This window comes from Leopardus geoffroyi, chromosome C1 (assembly GCF_018350155.1).
Source record: "Leopardus geoffroyi isolate Oge1 chromosome C1, O.geoffroyi_Oge1_pat1.0, whole genome shotgun sequence".
NCBI classification, from domain to species: domain Eukaryota; kingdom Metazoa; phylum Chordata; class Mammalia; order Carnivora; family Felidae; genus Leopardus; species Leopardus geoffroyi.
The window spans coordinates 94,260,731-94,284,050 of NC_059328.1; the positions used below are offsets into that span (position 1 = coordinate 94,260,731).

A 23,320-nucleotide genomic window follows, 5' to 3' on the forward strand; every position below is an offset into this window, starting at 1 on the left:
TATAATTCCCTCCACGAGCGGGTGTCAGTTTCAAAGCCGTCAGGCCAGATGCCGGGCTTGGAAGTTGAGAGGGAGACAAGCGTTATTATAAATTAATGTTGCCAGTGATGAATATTTGATATTTTTAACACACATTCACCTCAGAGGGAAAAATTCCTCTTTAATTAACGTGGCTGGATGTTGGGCGGTCCTCCCGTGGTCGAGGAGGGCTTGCAGAAAAATCTTTGGGCGTAGCTTTGGGCAAAGATCTGGCAGAAGAGAATGTCATCGCTGAAAACAAGTGACACCTACAAAGACTTCCTTGTAGACCTGCCCCTTTAGGCTGAGACTGTCAGGGTCGGCAGCTGGCACTTCCTTTCCCCTGCCCACCCTTTCCTCTGTGCCTCCGGCTCCAGTTCTGGGCTGGTCCAGGCTGGAGAAAACACTGGCTCATACTAGAGACCAACACAGAGGGGCTCGCTTGCGGACCTGTCTTCCTTTGTCTGCATGGTGTCAAAACAAGGCCTTACCCTTAGTGATAATCGATATATTTCCCCCCAAAGGAGCATATTCCGTGTCTCTTGGAAAATGGAAAGTTCTGGAACCTCTGGACTGGGTTCCCAGTTGACAGTAGTTTAGGCATACCTGAGCCCACCACTGGTCGGGGCCTCCACCTGCCTCTGGGGCTTGCATCGGACCTGCAAATACTTTGTTTGGCCTGCACAGCGTTAGCATGCATCATGCTTAAAAAAGTTTTTGGAAGGGAATTAAATGCATTGCGTGTTTTGATATTTACTTAAAAATTAGACTCTGAAACAATCTTCAGTGCCACACAGGCTCCTGTTATGTTACACGCCTAACCCGCAGGGTGGTAAAAACGGAGATTATTGGGGAGCCTGGGTGGTTCAGTCGGTTTAGCGTCCGACTTCGGCTCAGGTCATGATCTCACAGCTCGTGAGTTCGAGCTCGTGAGTCGAGCGTCGGGCTCTGGGCTGACGGCTCGGAGCCTGGAGCCTGCTTCTGATTCTGTGTCTCCCTCTCTCTCTGCCCCTAACCCACTCGCATTCTGTCTCTGCCTCTCTCAAAAATAAATATTAAAAAAAAAAAAATTAAAAAAAAAAAAAAGAAAAAAAAACAAACCGGAGCTTATTTGGTAGAATCTCCGGCAGATGAGTTTTTGGCACCGTCTCCCATACTCTTCTGAGTTACCCGCCTGGCCCATCGGCGTCTGAGACCGACCCCTTGCCGGTGTCGCTGAACCTCAAGTTTCTCGTCTGTTAAATGAGGCCCAAGCAGGGTGGAGTAGAAGGCTCTCGGGTTTTGGAATCAAAGCGGTTCTGGATTAAAATCCTGGCAACACCGCTCTGACGCAGGAGCCGGGTGAGCGACTTAATCCCTTTAAGCTCCATTTCTCTTCTTTGTGAAATATGGGTAACACTACTGACTCTGAATACTCTTGGTGGTGTTAGAGGAGAAGAGAATAATACTAAGATCTGGCATTTCCTGAGTGCCTGCTGTCTACCAGGCACTTCGAGGGGCCTCAGTGGTCATCACAAAAACCCTACGAGGTGGGAGATGTTTACCGATGAGGACCGTGAGGTTGGTGATCACAAAACAAAGGCAAAGCAGGGGCGCCTGGCACACGGTGGGCCGAAAGGACTGAGGGCCACGTTCTCCAGTTCTGAAAACCCTGTGGCTCAGGCCTTGCATTCTTCCCTTTCTACAAGGATGCAGGGACTTGAGGAACCATGCCAGGAAGGGGCTGGTTTTCCAGATGCTCAAAGAGAGGATATGACAGGTAAAGTTGTCCATCTCACATGCAATGAGTTTTAATGTTTATTCATTTTGAAGGAGAGAGAGAGAGAGCAGAGCGCCAACAGGGGCGGGGCAGAGAGAGAGAGACACAGAATCCGAAGGAGCTCCAGGCTCTGAGCTGTCAGCACAGAGTCCGATGCAGGGCTTGAACTCACAAACTGACAGATCATGACCTGAGCCGAAGTCAGTCACTTAACTGACTGAGCCACCCAGGCGCTCCTCATCCGGTGAGTTTTAAAGAGATGTATATATCACATTTTATGTTTGGTTCACAAGAGTGTATTTCTTTTTACTTATAAGTAAATTTTATTTTAATTTATTTTTTACAATGTTTATTTATTTATTTTGAGAGAGAGCTAGCATGCAAGTGGGGAAGGGGGAGAGAGAGAGAGAGGGAGAAAGAGAGAGACAGAGAGAGAGAGAGAGAGAGAGAGAGACAGAGAATCCCAAGCAGACTCCATGCTCGGCACGGAGCCTGGCACAGGGCTTGAGCTCATGACCTTGAGATCATGACCTGAGCCTATATCAAGAGTCGGACGCTTAACTGACTGAGCCACCCAGGTGCCCTGTGAATTTTATGTGTGAGCTGATCCCTCATCGCGGTTTGATCTGCATTTTCCTAACGATCCGTGATGTTGAACATGTTTTCATATGCTTGTTGGCCAACGCACATCTTCTTAAAGTTTGTTAAATGTTCGTTTATTTTGAGAGAGGGAAAGGGAGCAGGGGAGGGGCATAGGGAGAGGGAGAGAGAGAATCCCAACCAGGCTCTGTATGTCAGCACAGAGCCCAACGTGGCGTGGAAACTCACAAACCATGAGATTATGACCTGAGCCAAAATCAAGAGTTGGATGTTCAACCAGCTGAGACACCCAGACGCCCCTAGTACATCTTCTTTGAGGAAATGTCTGTGTGAGTCCTTTGCCCTTTCTGTAATTGGGTTACTTGTTTTGTGTGTGTGTTGTTGCATTGTAGGAATTCTTTGTTATATATTCTGGTTATGAACCCCTTATCAGATATTTGATTTGCAAGTATTTTTCCCCATCCCAGAAGTTGCATTTACCATTCTGCTTGTAGTGTCCTTGCATGGGCAAAAGTGTTCAGTTTTGATGTAGTCTAATGTATCTATTTCCCTTCTTTTGTTGCCTATGCTTTTGGTGTCATCTACAAGCAATCATTGCCAAATCCAAGGTCATGAAGTTTTTGAAGTTGAAATTTTGGACCAAGTCCTCCTTCCCAACTACTTAGAGATTCCTTAAGACTGCATTTATGGAGCAAAACATTCTCAAGATTCATGACGCTGTGATTCTGTTTCATTGTCCTGCAGTGGCCTCGTGTCCCCATGTCCATCTTCAATGTCCCGTTTGAGCACCACCTTGCCCGGTCATGATACGTAGGCCCCATGTGGAAGGCAGGCAGAGTTGGAAGAGGCCTGATTTCTACCAGAGGATCTTTTTGTTTTTTTGAGGTTATTTATTTATTTTGAGAAGGAGAGAGAGAGAGAGCGAGAGAGAGAGAGGATGCTCATGAGGGAGGGGCCCAGAGAGAGGGAAAGAGAGAATCCCAAACAGGCCCCTTGCGGCCAGCACGGAGCCCAACTTGGGGCTCGAACCCATGAGCTACCGTGAGATCATGACCTGAGCCATACCAGAGAATCTTCCTATCCCGTCCTTCCTCTTTCTTGTTCTACTTTCTTCCTTTTTTCACCTTCCCGGAAGGAGATTTAGGGCCAGCTGTGCCCCTACTTGTCTGTAGCCTCAGCCGAATGGCTTCCCCTGGCACATGGCCCCGGGCTGCCCGAGTCGCGGGCTCTGTTGCTGTTTGGTTTCCATCCTCTTCCTCTGGACACACTGGACGGCATGCATCAAATCCATAAATACGGAATTTCTTTGAAGAAGTACTTGCATTACCTCGATCTTTAAAATCCCTTCATTCGGAAATAATTTCAAACACCCAGAAACCGTGCAAGGAAGTCCCGCACACCTTTACCCAGACACCACATACGTTGACGGCTCGCCACCTTTGCTTTCTTCTCTTCTCCCTCTCGGCATGTTTTCTGGTCTCTTAGAAACCCTGTTAGAACTTGGGAGGCACACTACCCCTTTACTTCAGTGTGCCCAACAATCAAGGGCATTTTCTTATGATTGCTAAAATACGAATCAGTACGAATATCAAAGCTGTGCACTTGGTGAAACTGACATCACTACAATACTATCGCTTGAAATTTTGACCCCGTCCTCCTCCCTAACTGTCTAGTGATGCCTTAAATCTGTATGTGTAAAGCAAAACGTGATCTCAAGATGCGTGACACAGTGATCTAGCGACCGGATTTGGCCAAGTGCCCAGAGTCCTGCATCAGTGCTGTGGACATTTGCCTCGACTCCTCCCTCCTTCTCCTCGTCCCCTTCCGGAGCTGGATGGGCTTCCCCAGGGCAGTTTGCCGTGACTAGTAATGTGCTCTGCTGTTGGCAGGACAGGACCCCCACCCTGCCCTTCTCCCAAGAGCACCTGGCAATTCCATGATGCGTTGGACAGATGTTTCCAGGCCTTAGGGTGCTTACTGCACAACAAATAGAGGTGCATCTTTTGGAGTCTGGGAGCGGTTCTCCCCACAAAGTTCTGCTGACAGACTGGTGGACAGGCCAGTATATCACTCACAGAGGTCACCTGGGGCAAGAAGGGAGAAGCCTAGGGAGTTTTACAAATGTTCAGGGTAGGCTTCTGATGCATTTTCTTGTTTTTTAATGTCTATTTATTTATTTAGAGCTTGAGCAGGAGAGGGGCAGAGAAAGAGGGAGAGAGAGAAGCCCAAGCAGGCTCCAAGCTGTCTGCACAGAGCCCAAGCTGGGACTTAATCCCATGATCCCATGAGAGATCATGACCTGAGCTGAAATCAGGAGTCGGCTGCTTAACCGACTGAGCCACCCATGTGTCACCCCCACCTTTTTTTTTTTCTGATGCATTTTCCAGGTCTCTGCCCTTTCAAGATCTCTCCTGGGTGAGGCTTTGCTGTTCCTCTGTCCTGTGTGAAGGACCCCAGGACTTCTTCATCTTCAGCCTGAGGCTTGTCAAGTGTGGGCACAAAGTGGCCGTCTTTGCTGATGTTTGGAATTTTGGTGCTGTGAGAGCCATGTGGTCAGGCTGAGAGGATGTGCGGTCAAGAGTCAAACAGACCCAGGTCTGGATCCCAGATCTCTTGTCAATTGCTGAGTGACTTTGGAAGATCGGTCAAGCTTTCTAAGCTCCTGTTTATTCATCTGTGAAATGGATGGATGTATTTTAAATTAAAAACATTTTTTTTGATATTTATTTATTTTTGAGAGAGCGACAGAGCACGAGCCAGGGAGGAGCAGAGAGAGGGAGACACAGAATCCGAAGCAGCTGAAGGCTCTGAGCTGTCAGCACAGAGCTCGACAGGGGCTCAAGCCCACGAATGGTGAGATCATGACCTGAGCCCAAGTCAGATGCCTCATTGACTGAGCCACCCAGGCGCCCCTGATTTACGCTTTTAAAAAATTCTCTCATTTTCTCCTTTCTCTTTTCCTCAGGAAAAGAAGCGATGTCACTACCTTTTTTTTTTTTTTTTTTTTTTTTTTTGCCTCGAGGAAGATGTGGGCAGGGCAGAGAGCCAAGGCAATGTGTAGGATTTCCAGGTCAGGATGTTGTTGCCTGAAGCCTAAGCCTATGAGAGAACTCAGGGTTCCTCAGAGGTTGTAGAAGGTAGAGGCAAGGGAGACAGGTGGGTCGTCAGAGGCAGGGACCTGGGGCCTGCTTTCTAGTGGTGGCCCAGGGGGCGTGGCAAGACCAGAGAGGAGTCAATGTGTGGCCTCTCTCGGGGAGTATGACCCAGGTAGCTTCCAGAAGAGTGGTTTGGCCCAGGTGAGGCATGGAGGCAACAGGCAAGGAAAGATCACCCGGCTTACCCCAAAGCTTGGTCTGCTGGAGAGTCATGTGTGCTGAAGCATATCTGTGGGGCACTATGCAAAAATGACCAAGATTAACTTGCCCCCAGCCTGGAGGGTCAATGCCGAAATTCAATTGATTTCTAGAACAGGAGATGAACAGATGCTTTGTACAGACCCGAGGTTCAGACCAGCAACATGAGCTTGTAAATCCCACATATCACCAAGGCTGGGGAATGACGTGGAACATTCAAGGTCACACAATTGCAGTCATTTACGACTCGTATTTATAGAGGTCCTAACACATGGTAGCACTGGACTGTCCTTTGATCCTCACATGAGCATCTCAGTGTCAGAAGAGGAAACTGAGGCATCAAGAAATGAAGGAACTTGCTCAAGGCCACAGGACCATGTGACAGACCCAGGACTGAAGCCCAGGATGGTCACATATGCACTTTCCAGAAGCCATGCTCCCTTGTCAACTGGCACCTTGCAGTGGGAGATGTGTGTCCCTTTGGATTTCCTCCTACACCGCTTATCACAGAAGGGTCGCACATGGGATCCGATCCGTCCCCACCGGACTGTGGGCTCCCCAGGCGTGGAGATGACACCAGCTCCATATCTCAGTGGCCATGGTTCGCACATAGAACTTCTCAAGTTATGAGTTGAACTGGCTTTGTTGCTGCTGATATCTGAGTGGAGATCACAGGGTGGGCACCCAGGACAGGTTGTCCCAAGTCCCTGATTTTGTTTAGCCACTTTTGTTGGTTAGTTGCCAGGCACAAAGAATGTAGACCAAGGTGGAGGGCGCCTGGGTGGCTCAGTCAGTGAAGCAACCAACTCTTGATTTTGGCTCATGTCATGATCTCATGGTTTGTGAGTTCAAGCCCCGTGTCAGGTCTGTACGGACGCACAGTGTGGACCCTACTTGGGATTCTCTCTCTCTGTCCCTCCCCTATGTGTGCTCTCTCTCTCTCAAAGTTAATAAGAAACTTAGAAAAAAATCTAGATGAAGGGGAGTTGTCCCCACCTGGTGCTGGGTAGCCAGTGATGAAATCTTATCATGGTTTTTCTAAAAGCTTTTTGCAATTCTTGGCCTGCACCCATGGATAAGCAGTTCTAACGCTCTGTGCCATCTGGGGCAACGTTCCTGATAGAGTGCACTTGAATGCTGTTAGAATGATCTCAATCTCGTGAGTAAACACGAAGCAACCGGTGCTAAGGGGTCTGTAGTTTTTGGCTTTGAGGGTCACCTTCCGATGGGAGGGATGGCTGAACCTGACTTCCCAGGCTCATTGTCCAGGACTGTTTGCCTCTGGGTCGGGCTGGGCCCCTGGTGACGTGGAGCAGAGTTGCTACAACGCTCCCACTTGGTGGTGTTGACCCTAGAGGGTCCCAGCCCCGGAGGATGGGCACAGGGATGGCCGTCCCAAGGGGTATCCGGCGGTCAGCAGGAGTGAGCTAGGAGCAGAGCTGGTCCAGACAGGATATTGCAAATTCATGAAATTGCCATAGCATGCCGGGCCCTGTGGGACAGTATGCAGTGTGTCAGACCAGGGATCTGTAGCAGTTCAAGCAAGTCCCTCAACCTCTCTGAGTCTCTGTCTCCTCATCTGTAGCTCATAATAAAGATGTGACCTGTGGTGCCTCCAGAAGGGGAGGAAGACCATTCATTAACTCATTTGCTTAACCAAATGTTTAGTGAGCCTCTTCTGTGCCTCATGCTCCGTGCTGGGGTGAGGGAGGAAAGACCACTCGGAGGCAGGGCCACTGGGGCAGGACATACGGCCCCGGCCTGGCAGGGCAAATGTCTTCAGGGAAGAAACAGGAAACATGCGGTACCATTGAGCGGTGTTTTTTTCTTTCTGCTTCCCTGGCTTTTGGAATGGCAGGGTGGGAGGGTGCCATGAAGATGTGCTCCTGGCCATGTCCTGGGGCACCGGGGGCAGCAGTGTCCTGGCCTTCTGAGCAGGACATAGATGGCTGGGTGTGGCATCTCATGGGAGGGATCACATCTGGCTGTCTTCCTAAGTCCTTGCATAAAGCACTCAGGTCCCCAGTCGATGGGCCTCCTGAGGCCTCACGTCAAATGCAGGAAACTTCCAGGCCTGTCTCTCTCAGCGTGTCCCTGTGTCCAGGGCCCACGACATGCCCGCCTCTTTGGATACCCAGCCTGCCCTCTCTAGTCCACTCCCACCAGTCCTGCTTTGCTACCCTGATGTCTGTCCTGAAGGCTGTCAGTGGCCCCATGCTCTCCTGCCAACCCGTGGCCCCAAAGCCCCTGCCTTATTCTGACTTGATCCTGACTTTCCAGTTTATAGCCTCCCCTCGTCCCAAGGTGTGGTCTTCTCTACCACTTCTGTGGCTGAGTCTTTGTTTTCCTTTTGGCCCTCATTCTCTCTCAGGGGCCCTCCACTCATCACAAAGCCCCACATGTGTGCTTCGGAGAAGCTCTTCCTAGACCTTTGTGTGGACGAGGGTGCCGGCTCTCGGCCTAACCTGTTGCCTAAACCTGACCATCACGCCACATTTTCCGTCCTCCGTGTGTGTGCGGCACACGCCTGCCTCCCCTGCTCACCCTCGCCAGCCCTCCGTTGCTCAGGGGATCCGGCACCTATCCTGTCCTTCCCAACACCCTTCCAGCATGGAACCGGGGGCCACGTCCCTGACGGTGCAGGAGTGTTGGGCCTGCCGTCTCTCCTAGACCAGGGTGGCCAGCTGAAGGAGCATCCCTGCCTGGGCAGTGCACTGAATGCTCCCTGGAACACGGTGTTGGGAGGCCTGAGCCGGAGGATCCCGGGCAGAGCAGGCTGCTGGCTGTCTGTGAAGTCAGTCCCAGGCAGGAGAGGCAGCTCGGACAGGGGGAGGGGGGCCGCTGTGAAGAGACCTCTTTACAGCCCGCAAGGCGGAAGGCGACACAGGTTTCCGGGGGTGGCCCTGCCTGGGTTCGCTCGAGAAGGGGAAATCAGGTCAGGGAGGCCCCTGGGACATTCCCCAGCACATGTACACTTCCACTTTGAAGTCCCTGCGGTGGTGGAATTCGTGGCCCTTATCGGAGTGGGTGTTAGGTACTCTGGGTCCTGTCTTAATGTGTTTGGGGAACAGCCCGAAGTCAGGGGGTTATCTCCGCAGCCTGGGCCTCCAGCCGGAGGGGATGGGGCTCGCTCTATAAAGGCTGTGGGAACGGGCACCGGCTGGAGCAGTGGCCAGCCCACCATCCAGGATGAAGTGTCTCGTGTTGCTACTTGCAGTCCTGGCTCTCTCCCAGGGCAGTGACATCACCAGGTGGGTGTCAGGCCCCAGGAGGACGCGGGGGGAAGGGCGTCAGGTGTATCTGCTCCGGGTGGGTCTCTCCTGGGCTTCCCCTCCTTGCCCTGGGGAATCTTCCGAGGAAATGCTGCAGGTTCCCAGGAGAAGCGCTACACTGGTCTTGCCTTTGCATCTGGGATCCTTTCCTCTGAGTGAGCCCCGCCACTGCAGGGTGCGGTGGCCAAGGACCGGGGCTCAGAGGGGACAGCCTGCGGGATTAAGGGGATGGTTTCTGGAGTCAAATTGCCTGTGAGTTGATCCCCAGCTCCATCAGTAACCTGACTCTCTGCGCCCTGTTTCCTCTCCTGCTATAAAACGAGGGTAACAGAAAGCATCTATCTCACAGGGTTGGCACGCAGACTATATGAGCTGGTGTTTGTAAAATGCTTTGAACGGCATCTGGCGCGTGATGAGAGCTATGTATGCATTTCTTTTTTTTTTTTTAATTTTTTTTTTAACGTTTATTTATTTTTGAGACAGAGAGAGACAGAGCATGAACGGGGGAGGGTCAGAGAGAGGGAGACACAGAATCCGAAGCAGGCTCCAGGCTCCGAGCCATCAGCCCAGAGCCCGACGCGAGCCTCGAACTCATGGACCGCGAGATCATGACCTGAGCCGAAGTCGGCCACTTAACCGACTGAGCCACCCAGGCGCCCCTATGTATGCATTTCTTAAACGAAATAAAGTTCTCTCTGTGGTGGAAGTTCCCAAATTCTCCTCCAAAAATTATAACTGATATTTCTTTTTTTTTGAGACTTTTTTTTGAAACGATTTTTAATTTTTTTTATTTAAAAAAAAATTTTTGTAACGTTTATTTTTGGGACAGAGAGAGACAGAGCATGAACGGGGGAGGGCAGAGAGAGAGGGAGACGCAGAATCGGAAGCAGGCTCCAGGCTCCGAGCCATCAGCCCAGAGCCCGACGCGGGGCTCGAACTCACAGACCGCGAGATCGTGACCTGAGCCGAAGTCAGACGCTTAACCGACTGAGCCACCCAAGCGCCCCTGAAACGATTTTTTAAAAGTAATCTCGACACCCAATGGGGGGCTCAAACTCACGACCCTGAGACCAAGAGTCACACACGCTACTGACTGAGGCTTCCAGGTGCCCCATAATTGATATTTCTTGAGCTGCTTGCTATCAGGTGCCAGAAACCTGGTTGGATATTTACCTCTGCTACCGCAAATCCTCCTGGATTAGGTAGATAGTATTATTTGCATTTTCCAGATGAGGAAGCTGTTGTTCAGGGAGGACCCCTGAGCTACTCAAGGCTGGGAGGCTCAAAGGGAGGAGCTAGGACTTGGTCCCAAGCAGACTTGCACACTTACCACAAAATCATGCTATCTCTGGTTTGAGCCTTATCCCAGGTTTGAGCCCTGTCGAGCCCCGGGACTGGGGGAACCTGGATCCATCCCTGGGAAGCTGGATCCCTACAAAGGGGTCAGGGTGGCTTTGACCAGTGGAGCTCCTCATGGTCCTTGAAAGTGAGGCTCTTTAGAGTGCCAGACATTTGCGGGGGGCGGGGGCTCTCAGTGCAAAAACTAGGGGCAGCACTGGGGGAGTGGGGGTTTCCACGGTGAGCTTCCTGGTCTCTGTGTGGAGCAGTGTGCTGCAGGCGTCCCTCAGAGGGAGGCTCTCTGGGACCTCGTGCTGGACACAAGAGCTCAGTGGAGACATCGGGACACAGGAAAGGGCAGCTGTGGGCTTGGTCTTGGGAGCTCAGACTAGCTTCCTTCCTTTTGGGCTTACGTCCTTTTCTATCATCAGAGACAAAGGCTGAGAAACAATCTCGAGGACCTTTTATTTCTGTTGGGTGGAATTCACACCTGAGGGCTGGGGAAGAGAGGCACCAGAGGAGAGACCATAATTCACACACAGGCCTGTTCCATATGGGATCCGCCTGGGATGTGAACAACCCGAGAGAACCCATTTTTTGTTTTATTTGACTGCTGCCATTTTATTACTCTCAAAGCACTTTCATGGCTGTGGTCGCCACTCATCCTTCAGAGGACGAGGCTCACAGAGGAGGACCACATGGCCCTTAGAACTGAGGGACCCCGGGATCATCTGGCTCCATTCCTTCACACTACTGGAGGGGGACCTGGGAGCCAGAGAGGTGAAGCTATGGTTGGCCAAAGGCAGGGCTGGAGAGTGGCTGGAGAGAGGAAGGAGTTCACCCCTTATGTTGAGACCGAGCTGAAACTCAGAGGGTTTTGGGGAGCGACCCAAAGTACCACAGCCTGTAAAGCTGGGTCTAGAACCCTCCTTCATGTTTCCCCTCCAGACTCTCTTCTGTTGGTTTGCTTCCATCATCCAACCCCTAAACTCTAGAAGCTCCCTTGAGGTCCACGCTCTGTACTGAGACCCTTCAAAGACTTTCCACACACTTCAGGCCACCCAGAGAGCCAGTCACAGGAGTCACAAGGGCAGAGCGCTCTCACGGAATTTAGCAGGGTGTGGGGGACATCATTTCCTCTCTAGACAGCATGCCCCGGCGGGGGGCGGAGACTACCCCTGTGCCCCATACAGTGTCTGACACATGGTAGGTAGACAGTAAGAATTTGGAGACTGAATGGATGATATTGGGTCTCTCAAACCTTGGAGTCACAGTATTCACTAGCAAGCTATGAAATACATTCACTGAGTCTCTGGCAGCATTAAAAAAGAGAAAGGAGCAGGGAATATCAGAGCGCGTTGTATTTAGTAAGGGTAGGCGCTGATTTGTGAACTGATGTAGAATACAATTTTCACTTTGAGTTATGATATAAAAAAAGAAAGTGGGGGAGTAGCTTACGGAACCCAGAGCCTCTGGGCACCTTCTGGGAGGCCAGGCAGCCCTGGGGAGATGCCCCCCGGCATCATGAATTCTCCCCCGTCTCCTCAGGGTCCCTCTGCACAAGGGCAAATCGCTGAGGAAGGCCTTGAAAGAGCACGGGCTGCTGGAGGACTTTCTGAAGGAACACCCATATGGCATCAGAAAGAAGTACTCCAACTTAGCCAAGGTGCCCAACGAGCCCTTGGCCAACTTCTTGGATGTAAGTGGCTCTGCCCACCTTCCGGTGATGCTTCTCACAGAGTGTGATGGACGCCCCCTCCCGGACTCGGCCTGTTTCCCACTTCGAGGAATCATGGAGCCCTGTGGGCTATGGAGGCCATCTCCCTGCCCCTCAGTCAGCTCTGCGGTGGGCCAGCGGACCCGGCAAAGGCAGGGCTCTGAATGTCACCCCCGGAAGGGTCTGAGTTCAGGCAACCTGCAGAAAACATCCCTTGGGGGCACATAATCTGCTCCCAGGTGCACCCCCATGCCTTAGGAAACCCATGACTTCGTCCGGGCTGGGCAGGGATGGGGTACTGGTACCCACGTGTCACCGCCTAGGACGTGACAGGTACGCCCCTTGTGCCTTCTTCCTTTCTGGAGCCTGTCTCTTCCTCATCTGTCATCTGTCACTGCAGTAAACAGCCTTTTGTCTCCAGTGCTCTCATTTCCTTATCTAGGTCACGCTGGCATCCCCCCTCCCCACCCTCCTCACCGGCCCTAGTTCTGACTCATGGGGAGGCTGGCAAGGCGGCATGGCAGGGGCAGCTTGGGTTGGGACTTGGGGGTCCGTACCTCGCTGGTGCCCCATCTTTACGTCCCTGCCCCTGGCAGGAGGGCCCAGTCTTCCTGCCAAGAAGGGCCCACATTTTGATCTAATGTCTGGGGCTTGTGGGAGGGGCCAGGAGATCACGGCTCGGGTGGGAGCCAGCGTGGCGGCTGGAGGTGAAGAACCCTCCCCAAGGACCCTCATTCCCCCTTCCCCCCTTTTCTCGATGCCAAACATTGACGCTCACCCCTATGCTGTGCTCCCCACCCCTGACCCCGTGCTGTCTGTCCCCAGTGTCAGTACTTTGGGAAGATCTACATCGGGACCCCGCCCCAGGAATTCACCGTGGTGTTTGACACCGGCTCCTCGGACCTCTGGGTGCCCTCTGTCGACTGCAAGAGTTATGCCTGCAGTGAGTGACCTCCCTTTCTGGCCCGCCTCTCCAGGCTCGGACCCCAGGGCCCCTCTGCCAGCCACGGTCAAGGTGCTGGGCAGGGGGAACGTGGGTGCAGGAGAGCTTGCTCTGACGTTCCCAGCCTCCCGGTTGCGCCCATCTCCTGGTTCAGCCCTTCCAACCGGGCCATGGATTGGGAAGGTGTGCAAATCACGGGTCTAATGTGTAAAGCACCAGCTGGAAATTAGGGAGGCTTAGGCTATTTATTTACTTATTTATTTAGTCTCCATCAGGAGCCAAGGCAAGCTGCTGACCCTTCTGGGTCCTCGGTTTTCCTTTCTATAAAATGGGGCTATTATATGCCGGTGGGTGCCTGGAGAATGAAGTGAGAGGGTCTTACTGTTGATGATGAGTAAACAGCTAATGCATGCTATTAATTTATTCCTGCAACAATCCTGGGAGATTGGTGCCCTCTCTACCTCCATTTACCAGAGGAGGAAACCAAATTTCAGAGAAGAAAAGAGTCTTGCCTAAGATGGCAAAGCTGGAAAAAGTCAAATGTCCATGGAAACCGCAGGGATGGCTTTTTGCTTTCCTGTTTTGTTTGGAAGCTACACGGGTAGCACCGGGGGTCAGAGAGGTGGGTCGAGCACCAAAGAACAATTTTCTTTACTAAACTGAGTGGGATCCAGAGAGAATGGGTGCTTATTTTCAGCAGAGAGAATGGTTAGTATTTAGACCATATTCTTACAGGGCCTGGTGAGGGTCTCAGCCCTGGCTGACACCGTCCACTGGTGAGAAGATTCTATGGGCCTTGCTAACCCTGGGTCTGTTTCAGAAAGCCATCATCGCTTTGACCCATCCAAGTCCTCCACCTTCCAGAACCTGAACGAGCCCCTGTCCATCCAGTACGGCACCGGCAGCATGCAGGGCTTTCTGGGTCTCGATACCGTCATTGTGAGTGGGGCTTTGGGTCAGCATGCACTCACCTTTCCTCCCTAACCAGCCGCTTCACCACCTAGACGCCCAGGCTCTGGTGAGCTGTCCCTCCAGCTGCGGCTGAAAGGCCCTTTGGATCCTGTCCTCCCCCCCCCCCACCAACCGGTGGCCTGGTGGGGATTTAAAACCTGAGAGGGATTTTGGCCAGCAGCTGCTGTGGCTCGACCTTCCCTCCTCCCTCCTCTCCTTCCCGTGCCAACCCCCAGAGTCCTCTTGACAGGCTTCTCCATGCCTACTTTCCATCTTCCCAATCTTCTTCATCTATGTTTGCCATAATTGGTCCAGGATCCCCAGTCTGTGCCAGCACTGAGCTCTCTTCAGTGTCGCCCGTGTGATTTCACTGGAAATGTCGTTCTTAGGAAGGTGCTATTATCCCCTTGTTCAGAGGAGGAAGCGGAAGCTCAGAGGAGTCAGTAACTTGCCCGAAGTCACACAGCTGGGAGCTGAGTGTCAGAACCCTGCCTTCCAATCTTTGAGTGGTGCCCTTGGCTTGGCCTCCCTCAGTCGCCCTGGAGGACGAATCCCCTGCCCAGGTGTCATGGACCAGCATACTCTTTCGCATCAGAGAGCACCTGTGCCCTCTGGACAAGGGTTCACCTGTCTGTTGCCACTTTTTGGCTTCTAAAGTACTCGACACAGGGGTGGGCACACAGTAAGGGCACAATACACATTAACTTCCTTGTCTCTTTCCTCACCCACTATCCAAGATGAAGCAGCATCCCTCCATGATTTTCACCTCAATCTTCCTTGAGACCTTTCTGGGTCTGGCTGAAGGCTCTTTTGCTTTGAGCCAAAAGGGAGACACGGCTCTTCTCCATTGACAGTCCTGTCCTCAGCCTCTCTCGTAGGCAGGACAGGTGCCCACGCAGCTCAGGCCTCCCCAAGAGTCAGCAGCACCGGGGGCAGGGGCCCAGAGCCTCTTCCTCGGTCCCCGGCTTCATTGGACCAATTCCCTCAAAACCACAGTGCAGAGCTGGGAAAGGAGGGCTTTTCTTTGCTCGAGTAACTACATTACCTGGAGGAGGGAGGGTGAGCCCCCAGGCTGATCCTGATACCCACTTGCCCTGGGATCTTCCTGCCTCTGGCTGAGGGGCCCTTGGTGGAGGTCACTCTGCCTCTCTTACAGGTCTCCTCCATCGTGGACCCCCAGCAGACTGTGGGCCTGAGCACCCAGGAACCTGGCAACGTCTTTACCTACTCTGAGTTCGATGGGATCCTGGGGCTGGCCTACCCCTCTCTGGCCTCCGAGTACTCAGTGCCCGTGTTTGACAATATGATGCAGAAGCACCTGGTGGCCAAAGACCTGTTCTCTGTTTACTTGGACAGGTAGGAGCTGTCCCCAGGCAGGGTCAGACGTCCACAGCCCAGCAAGGTCTCTTGGCTGAGGAATGTCCACCCCTCTGGGACACGGCAACTCAAGGGTGGTGTCCAGAATCCAAGAAAACCTCTCTTTGTTTCCAGGCAGACCTAACTTCTTGTCCCAAAGTCCCCCACATAGCCATTGATACAGACAGAGTCCATTGGACCAACATGTGACTTTGATTTCTGGCATTTAAAAAATGAAGCCTGACCCCATCTCTGCGTGGGGGCATTTTTTTTTTTTTAACATTTATTTATTTTTGAGACAGAGAGAGACAGAGCATGAGTTGGGGATGGGAAGAGAGAGAGGGACACACAGAATCTGAAGCAGGCTCCAGGCTCTGAGCTGTCAGCACAGAGCCTGACACAGGGCTCAAGCTCACAAAGTGTGAGATCATGACCTGAGCTGAAGATGTTTAACCGACTGAGCTACCCAGGCACCCCTGCATGGGGGCATTTAACATCTTTTTTCCAAAGTAGCCAGGCCTCCATAATCATTGTGGGTGTCACTGAGATTCATAGACTTCTATTTATTTTTATTTTATTAAAAAATTTTTTTAATGTTTATTTTATTTTTGAGAGAGAGACAGATAGAGCACAAGTGGAAGAGGGGCAGAGAGAGAGGGAGACACAGGATCCAAAGCAGGCTGCGGGCTCTAAGCTGTCAGCACAGAGCCTGACGCCGGGCTTGAACCCATGAACGATAAGATCATGACCTGAGTTGAAGTTGGATGCTCAACCAACTGAGCCACCCAGGCGTCCCCACAGACTTTTACAGTAGGCTCCAAAGGAGTCCAGTCTTCTCCTCTCACTATGAAGGAAACTGAGGCCTGGGAGGGACGATCACCCCAGGAACTGGTGGCTAAGTCATACCCGTGTCTCTGTTTCTGTCAAAAATAAATAAACATTAAAAAAAAAAAGTAGCAGGGGCGCCTGGGTGGCGCAGTCGGTTAAGCGTCCGACTTCAGCCAGGTCACGATCTCGCGGTCCGGGAGTTCGAGCCCCGTGTCGGGCTCTGGGCTGATGGCTCAGAGCCTGGAGCCTGTTTCCGATTCTGTGTCTCCCTCTCTCTCTGCCCCTCCCCCGTTCATGCTCTGTCTCTCTCTGTCCCAAAAATAAATAAACGTTGAAAAAAAAAAAAAAAAAAGTAGCAGAGGGGAATTCAGTGACACTGCAGTGTGCCCATGTTTCCTGGCTGAGAGAAAAGCCCTGGAGTATGTGGGACCTTGTTGAAGACTCTCTCTTCTACTTGTAGCCAAAGGCCTAGGGGCAGGGGGTGGGCACAGGGGGACCCCTGAGGGTGACCTGAGCAGAGCCCAGTGGTCATGTGACCTGTGTGGTGGTCATTTCCTGACCTCCCCTCGGGAGGCAGGTGCTGCCTCAGCCGGGGGGGGCTACAGAGCTCAGAGAAAGGATGCTGCAGCTGTTATCAGGGAAAAGCCCCAAAGAGCAGGGAGGCCGGGAGAACGCATCTGAAGCCTTCGGGGTGGAGGTGGGAGTCGAGGGCAGGGCGGACAGGAGGGCCAGGTCTCAGTGGCATCTGCCCCTGGGTGGGGATGCGGCGGCCCGTCACCAATTTCCTTGGTTTCAGGAATGGCCCGGGGAGCATGCTCACGCTGGGAGCCATTGACCCTTCCTACTACACAGGCTCCCTGCACTGGGTGCCCGTGACCGTGCAGGAGTATTGGCAGTTCACCGTGGACAGGTGAGTGAGCGGCAGCCCTGGGCCCCAGCCAAGGGGGGGTTCTGGGTGTGGGGACGGGAGGGCCTGGGGATCAGCCCGGGAGGCTCTGAGAAGGCCTGCACACCGTAGCTTGTAAGACCATTACAACAGATTCTGAATTAGACGCTGCCAAGGCCAATGACGTTTGCTGATGAGCATGCTGGACATTCACTGATGCTTCATTCTTAAGAGTGCTGCACTAACTGAGCACTTACTACCTGCTAGGCATTGGGATGAGTGATAATAGGACCATCTCGTTTATTCCTGGTGAAAACCCTATGAGGTGGTGCCATTAGTAATCCTCATTTTATAATTTACTGACCTCAAGTCTGAACCTCGTGACCATCCCTTGAGGAAGTCAAGGAAGGAGGGGTTGTGACCCCATTCTGTGGATGAGAAGCCCGAGTTCAGGAAGGCTGGGTGACTTGTACAAGATTTGCAGCAGGTGGATGACGGGGAGAAAATTTGAAACCAGGTCTTTAGGCGACTTGGGCAGGACTCATTCCACCCCGACTCCAAAGTCTTGCCATGTGATTTTACAATTTTTTGACGTTTCTGTCCCACAGAAGGTGGGGCAGCCTTGATTTAGCTAATGACTTGGGAGAAAATGGTTTCAGGTCTTTTCTATGAGCTCTGGAAGTGGTGCTTGGGCTTGCTCCCCGCCCGAGGATCCTGGCAGGGGAGGGAGGGTTGGATGCTGGACGTGCTGCGAGGCTGTCCTGTTTCCGCACTGCAGGGTTACGGTCAATGGCGTGGTGGTGGCCTGCGATGGTGGCTGCCAGGCCATCCTGGACACAGGCACCTCCATGCTGGTTGGGCCTAGCAGCGACATCCTCAACATCCAGACGGCCATTGGAGCCACCCAGGACGAGTTTGGCCAGGTGAGGCCAGGCCCATTTCCCCCGAGGGGCTGGGATTTCTCCGAACACCTTCACAATGGCCTTCCAGCTCCGCCCACCACTGCCGTTGAGGCTCTCACGTCTCATGCAGCTGCAGCGGCCAAGGTCTGGCCTCCGGGTCTCCAGGAGGGCCGTGCATCCCCGAGCTCTGCTGCACCTCCTTGTTCCTTCACCACCCCACGGGTCTTCCTGCTTCCTCCCTGACAGCTAAGAGCTCCCAGTGTCCTGGCTGAGACTGGAGGGGAAACACTGAGGCCAGTCCCTCTGTCTCAAGCTGGGGTCTGTCCCTGCACTGACTGACAGCAGGTCCTTGTCAATGTGACTCTTGAGGCCTGAGAGAGAATCTCCCTAGAGTCCTCTGGGTGGGCAAGCCTCTCCCCACCGCTTGGCTCCAGTGCAGAAGAAGGGGCTGTGCCTGGGCCCTCCTCTGCCTCTTCCAGCCAGATCACATCCCTTGCCCATCTAAGAGGACCTCCTTCTGGTCTTTAGTTTGACATCAACTGCGGGCAACTGAACAGCATGCCTATGGTGGTCTTTGAGATCAACGGCAGGAAGTACCCACTGCCCCCCTCTGCCTACACCAGCCAGGTATGAGTCTCAGGAGAGGAAGCCTGGGTTCACCCGGCACCCCTTCTCTCTCCTGGCAAGTCAGCGAACTTCTTTGGTGGCGTGGCCCAGATGGGGAGTGTGGGAGGTACATGCAGATCAACCGGCCTTTCTGAGTGGGGCCCTGTTGTCCTTGGGCCTCACGTGTGGTTGTTATGGCCTCATCCTGGGAGACGTGGGGTGGAGAGAGCCCAGCGGCTTGAGGGAGGGTGGGGTAGGCAGGACCACAGCTCCCCGTGGGAACCTCCATCCACTGTTCTAGCTTCTAAGCCCAGGGCTCTGGAGCTTTGTCCAGGATTTTTGTGGATAGCCTGGGCTTTGTGGGGACCCAGCCCTTATCCCCCCTTGACCCACTGTCCTCAGCTTTGGCCTGGCCTTGAGTATATACAACTGGTAAGGCCATGGGGCCCCCCAGCCTGGTCTGGCTGGTCCTCAGGGCAGTAGGTGCTAAGAGGAGGGCTGGAGGCTAGAGAGGACAAGTGAGGAGGAGCGGGGTCAGGGGACCATCCCAAGTGATCTTGCATTACATCACTTGATTTTCTGAGTATCGGTTTTTTCACCTTGTTGAGCGAGATGAGTCTGATACTTGTCTGCTTACCTCGGAGGGTGATTTCAAGGATGACAGGAAATAATAACTGAGAGAGTAATTGTGGGGTGTGGTGGGGGAGGCTTGCCATCGGATGTGGTGACTGTGGTTGGGACCAGCTTCATCTCAGCCTTGCCTTTCCCAGGATCTGGGCTTCTGCGCCAGCGGTTTCCAGGGTGAGGGCGACGACCCGCTGTGGATCCTGGGAGATGTCTTCATCCGGGAGTATTACAGTGTCTTTGACAGGATCAACAACCGCGTGGGGCTGGCCAAGGCCATCTGATTGCACCGCCGACCGTGGAACACGCATGCACTCCCTAAGCACACATGCGTGTGCACACACACACATGCACACATATGGACCAGGTTTTCTGGCAGATGGTTCTCAATAAACACCATATCGCTGCAAAGTGTGGCTTCTGTGGGGCCAAAGCCCTGCGCCCTTGTGGGGGTGGGGAGTGACTGTCATGTGGTACGTCTGGCAGCACTGGGGCTTCGTGACTGGGGGAGGGTTCAGGACCCCGTTGGTGTGTGGAGACTTTCACAAGGGAATTGGCCACTTCAAGCTTAGGCCAGGTAAAACCAAGGCACGTCTTGCCTCTCTGTTCTCTCACTCTAGATTTTTCTGGGGAAAGGGTATAGTAGGGGAGACCTTTGCAGGACGAGGCTGGTCCCTGAGGAGCAAGGGGTGTGGGGCTGAGGAGAGAAAAGCTCTAAGTCCATTAAGAAAAGGGCCTTGGGGTATTTTGAAGAAGACAGTGGGGTAGACAGAAGGCACGTGGGAAGATCTGAAGGTCTTGAGGTTGCCATTAACCTTGGGGAAGAACCACAGCTGAGAGTCCCATCCTCAGTCTTAGAGGCTCTGAACCTGACCCACCAGCACATGGAGAGTGGCTCCATCCCTGGGACAGACCCACGTTCAAGGGCTCTCAGAGGCTGCCAGTCAAAGCTCACGCCAGTGCTCAGTGCTGACCGCTAGAGCTGAGTGAAGACCCCCTGGTGCTCAGCCAAGACCCCAGCAGTGGGTGGCCAGACCACTCCTGCTCCCAGGTTCCTGAAGCTTCTTTCTGGAAACAGAGAGGCCACATGGAAAATAGAGATACCAGAGGGTTAGAACAAAGGGATCCAGGTGGATTTAAGTGGTTTTCTCACTTATGCTACCTTGAGACCATAGGGGGGTCAGGCAGACAAGCTTCCTGGGGGGGATTTCAGTGCTCAGAGCCCCTTGACGGGCCCCCTGCAACAGTGCTCTGCTGATCTGCACACGTTTGCTCCCTCGACCCTCCTTCCTTTTTCTTTGGGCCCCTTGTCTTGGCAGCCTCCCAACAGGAGGCAGTATAATTGATCAGGCTTCTGTTTTCTAAACCACAGCCAGTCTGGCCCCCCATTTTGGGACTGGGCTTCAAGTCACACCTGTAAGTAGCTGAACTCTCAGAAGGTGTGGAAAGGGAGCTGGGGCCGGGTTAGCATCTAGGCCCCGCCCCCGCCCCTCCTAATCCTGACCACACTTGCCCTGCAGACAGCTGAGGAGCAAGTGAGTCACCCAGCAGTCTCGGAGAGCTTGATGCCTTGGATTTGGCCAGGACGCTTCACAAAGGACAAAGGAGACTGTGCTTTAGGAAGAGGAGTGGGGGGAGGGGCTTGGCAGACAGGATCCTGTTAACAGGCTCTCCCCCCCCCCCCCCCCCCCCCCCCCCCCCCCCGGGCCACCATCTCTTGGGGTCTTTCTCAGCTGTATGCAAAGACAAAGAAGATGAGGAATCCAGGGCAGTGGAAATGCTGTCCCCAGTGCCTTTGTGGGTCTGTGGAGGAGCAGCCAGCACGGGGCCCCGGAAGCACCCAGTGATTTCTGGCAGGAAAGGAGCGGGATTGGGCTGTGGGGGCCTACGTGGAGGAGGAAGGGCTCAGGCGGCAGCCCCAGCTGAGCCGAGGAGCCTGGGGTGGGTTGGGGCAGAGGCTACGGGAACACATTCCAGGACTTCAAGAACAGAGGATGGGCCTTGGTGGTTGGTTCCTACAAGGTCAGGGAGGACAACATGGCGTCAAGGAGTGAGTTCTGGCTTTGGGCAACTTTGCCAAGCCTCGCTTTTCTCATCCAAGACCAATACTGTCTGTTTGCCAAGCATGAGACAGAACTGGGCCACATTCATTATTTTTAGGCTTCTTGTAGATTAAAAAAAAAGTCCCGAACAAGCTCACGAAAATTGTGTCATATTTTAATGGCTTACACTTAGCAAATTGCATTTTAAACATCCAGACTTCCATGAGAGATCATGTGGAAAGTCTCCACATGATGATTTTCATAAATGGGAGGCTTAGACCGAATGGCCCCCCACTGCTGACCCTAGCCCACTGGACCCCGGTGGTGGTCCCTGTCCTAGGTGGTTAGTGGCCAGTCCCTCCCTAGGGTTTCTCTCCGCTGCAGAGAATACCCTGCTGGAAAGGTTCTCCGCCCTCCAACCCCTTTGTTCAGTTTTCACTTGTCCTTCAAACCTCAGCTGAGTGCAAATCTTTCCAGGATGCTCTTGACCAGGCTGGGTTGGTTCTCTCCTGTGCGCCCCCTGTGCCCTGTGCTCTCCTTAGCACAGTGCTTAGCGTTCTAACACTTGTTTCCCATCTGTCCCCCTCACCGACTGGGGGCTCCCTGAGGACAGACACTGCGTCTCTCATTTTGATATCTTGGGTACCTAAACCATGGAATGCCTTCATCAAGTGTTGTTGATATGAATAATATCATCAATGAATGAACGAATGAATGATTCAATCAGTAAGGTCCTCAAGAGTTGCATTGCTCGCTGCTGGTCTCCCCCTTTTCTCTAGGATCCTTGCAACCACCCACCCACCCACCACACTCGGGCCCTCTCTGCATCTTCTCCCTCTCGTTGCGGAGCCCGCAATGCTCCCCCTTCTTTGCTGTCCCTGGGGAATGGCTCACCTTCAGTGGGACAATGAAGGGGCGGAAGGCAGCTGCCGCTGCCTCCAGGGCTTTAAGGTTCTGCCGGAGGGGCCCACACTGGGCTCTGCACCAGGCCCCGCTCTCTGGTGGGGGGGGTGGGTCTGCCAGGTGATGAAGGGGCCTTGGAAGGGCTGTCAGCACATCTGCTACTTGCTTGTGAAGAGGGGCCACCTGGAGGCCAGTGGGGAACTGCGATGCTGGGCGGAGGTTCCCGCGGGGCCAGCTGCTCCTCCCCGCTCCCCCACCGGCACCGGTTGCTGATGGAAAAAGCCAAGGCAGGGAGACCGAAGCTGGGGAAGCCTCAGTGTTTGCTCCCATCCCCGCCACAGTCTGCCGCCTTAGCCACACCTAACCCCCTGCAGAGCTGGCCTCAGGGCCTTTGTGCCTGCCGTCCCTTTGCCAGTTTTTCTCCTTTCCATTCTCTCTGACCTATGACTTGCTCCTCATCCTTCCAGATCAGCTTAAGTGTCCCGGAGGTGACACCCCTCTCCGCCAGACTTTCTCTTCTAGCTTCCTGATTGCTCAGTGGGGATCTTTTTTTTTTTTTTCAACGTTTATTTATTTTTGGGACAGAGAGAGACAGAGCATGAACGGGGGAGGGGCAGAGAGAGAGGGAGACACAGAATCGGAAACAGGCTCCAGGCTCTGAGCCATCAGCCCAGAGCCCGACGCGGGGCTCGAACTCACGGACCGCGAGATGGTGACCTGGCTGAAGTCGGACGCTTAACCGACTGCGCCACCCAGGCGCCCCTGTGGGGATCTTTACAACAGATTTGTCCTGTCGTATTTATTCGCTTACACATCGGTCTCTGCCTGAGCGTCTGGTGGACAGCATGGGCATCCTTCCTCTCTGAGTCCTCCGTGCCTGGGGTGGGAGGCGGGGCGGGGGCGCCGGGCACACCTTGGAGGTTGAGCAAGCGCCCAAGGGTGGTTTATGCTGTGTGACGTGAGCGGGCGAATCTATGGCCTGGTAGCATGAACCACGAGTGCGGGGAAACACAGGTTCACGAGGATGCGAGCGTGCACACGCGCACACACACGCACGCACAGATGCACACAGTCAGGCACACGTGCTGGCCCAGCGCCCCTCCCTGTCCCCCGCATACACGGGGGCAGAGGCCTCAGCTCGCAGCCCCATCCCCCCTGCCCTCTGTCCTTCTCCCTCCCCTGTCACTCAGTTCCAAGCCAGTTCCTCTCATGCTAATGAGAG

The 23,320-nt window shown here is 53.5% G+C and overlaps 1 protein-coding gene across 2 annotated transcripts; it reads left to right on the forward strand.

Moving 5' to 3' along the window:
* The first annotated feature begins 1,428 nt into the window (after positions 1-1,428).
* Positions 1,429-19,564, forward strand: LOC123600046 (chymosin-like). 2 transcript variants are annotated; one of them, XM_045482425.1, is made up of 9 exons: positions 1,429-1,777; positions 11,889-12,039; positions 12,883-13,000; positions 13,821-13,939; positions 15,108-15,307; positions 16,932-17,045; positions 17,800-17,944; positions 18,452-18,550; positions 19,300-19,564. In XM_045482425.1, the coding sequence occupies exons 1-9, from the start codon at positions 1,728-1,730 to the stop codon at positions 19,435-19,437; spliced, it is 1,134 nt and encodes a 377-aa protein (XP_045338381.1). In that variant the 5' UTR covers positions 1,429-1,727; the 3' UTR covers positions 19,438-19,564. The 2 variants fall into 2 exon arrangements, with proteins under 2 accessions (XP_045338381.1, XP_045338380.1); XM_045482424.1 differs by lacking the exon at positions 1,429-1,777 and adding an exon at positions 8,913-8,981.
* The last annotated feature ends 3,756 nt before the right edge of the window (positions 19,565-23,320 follow it).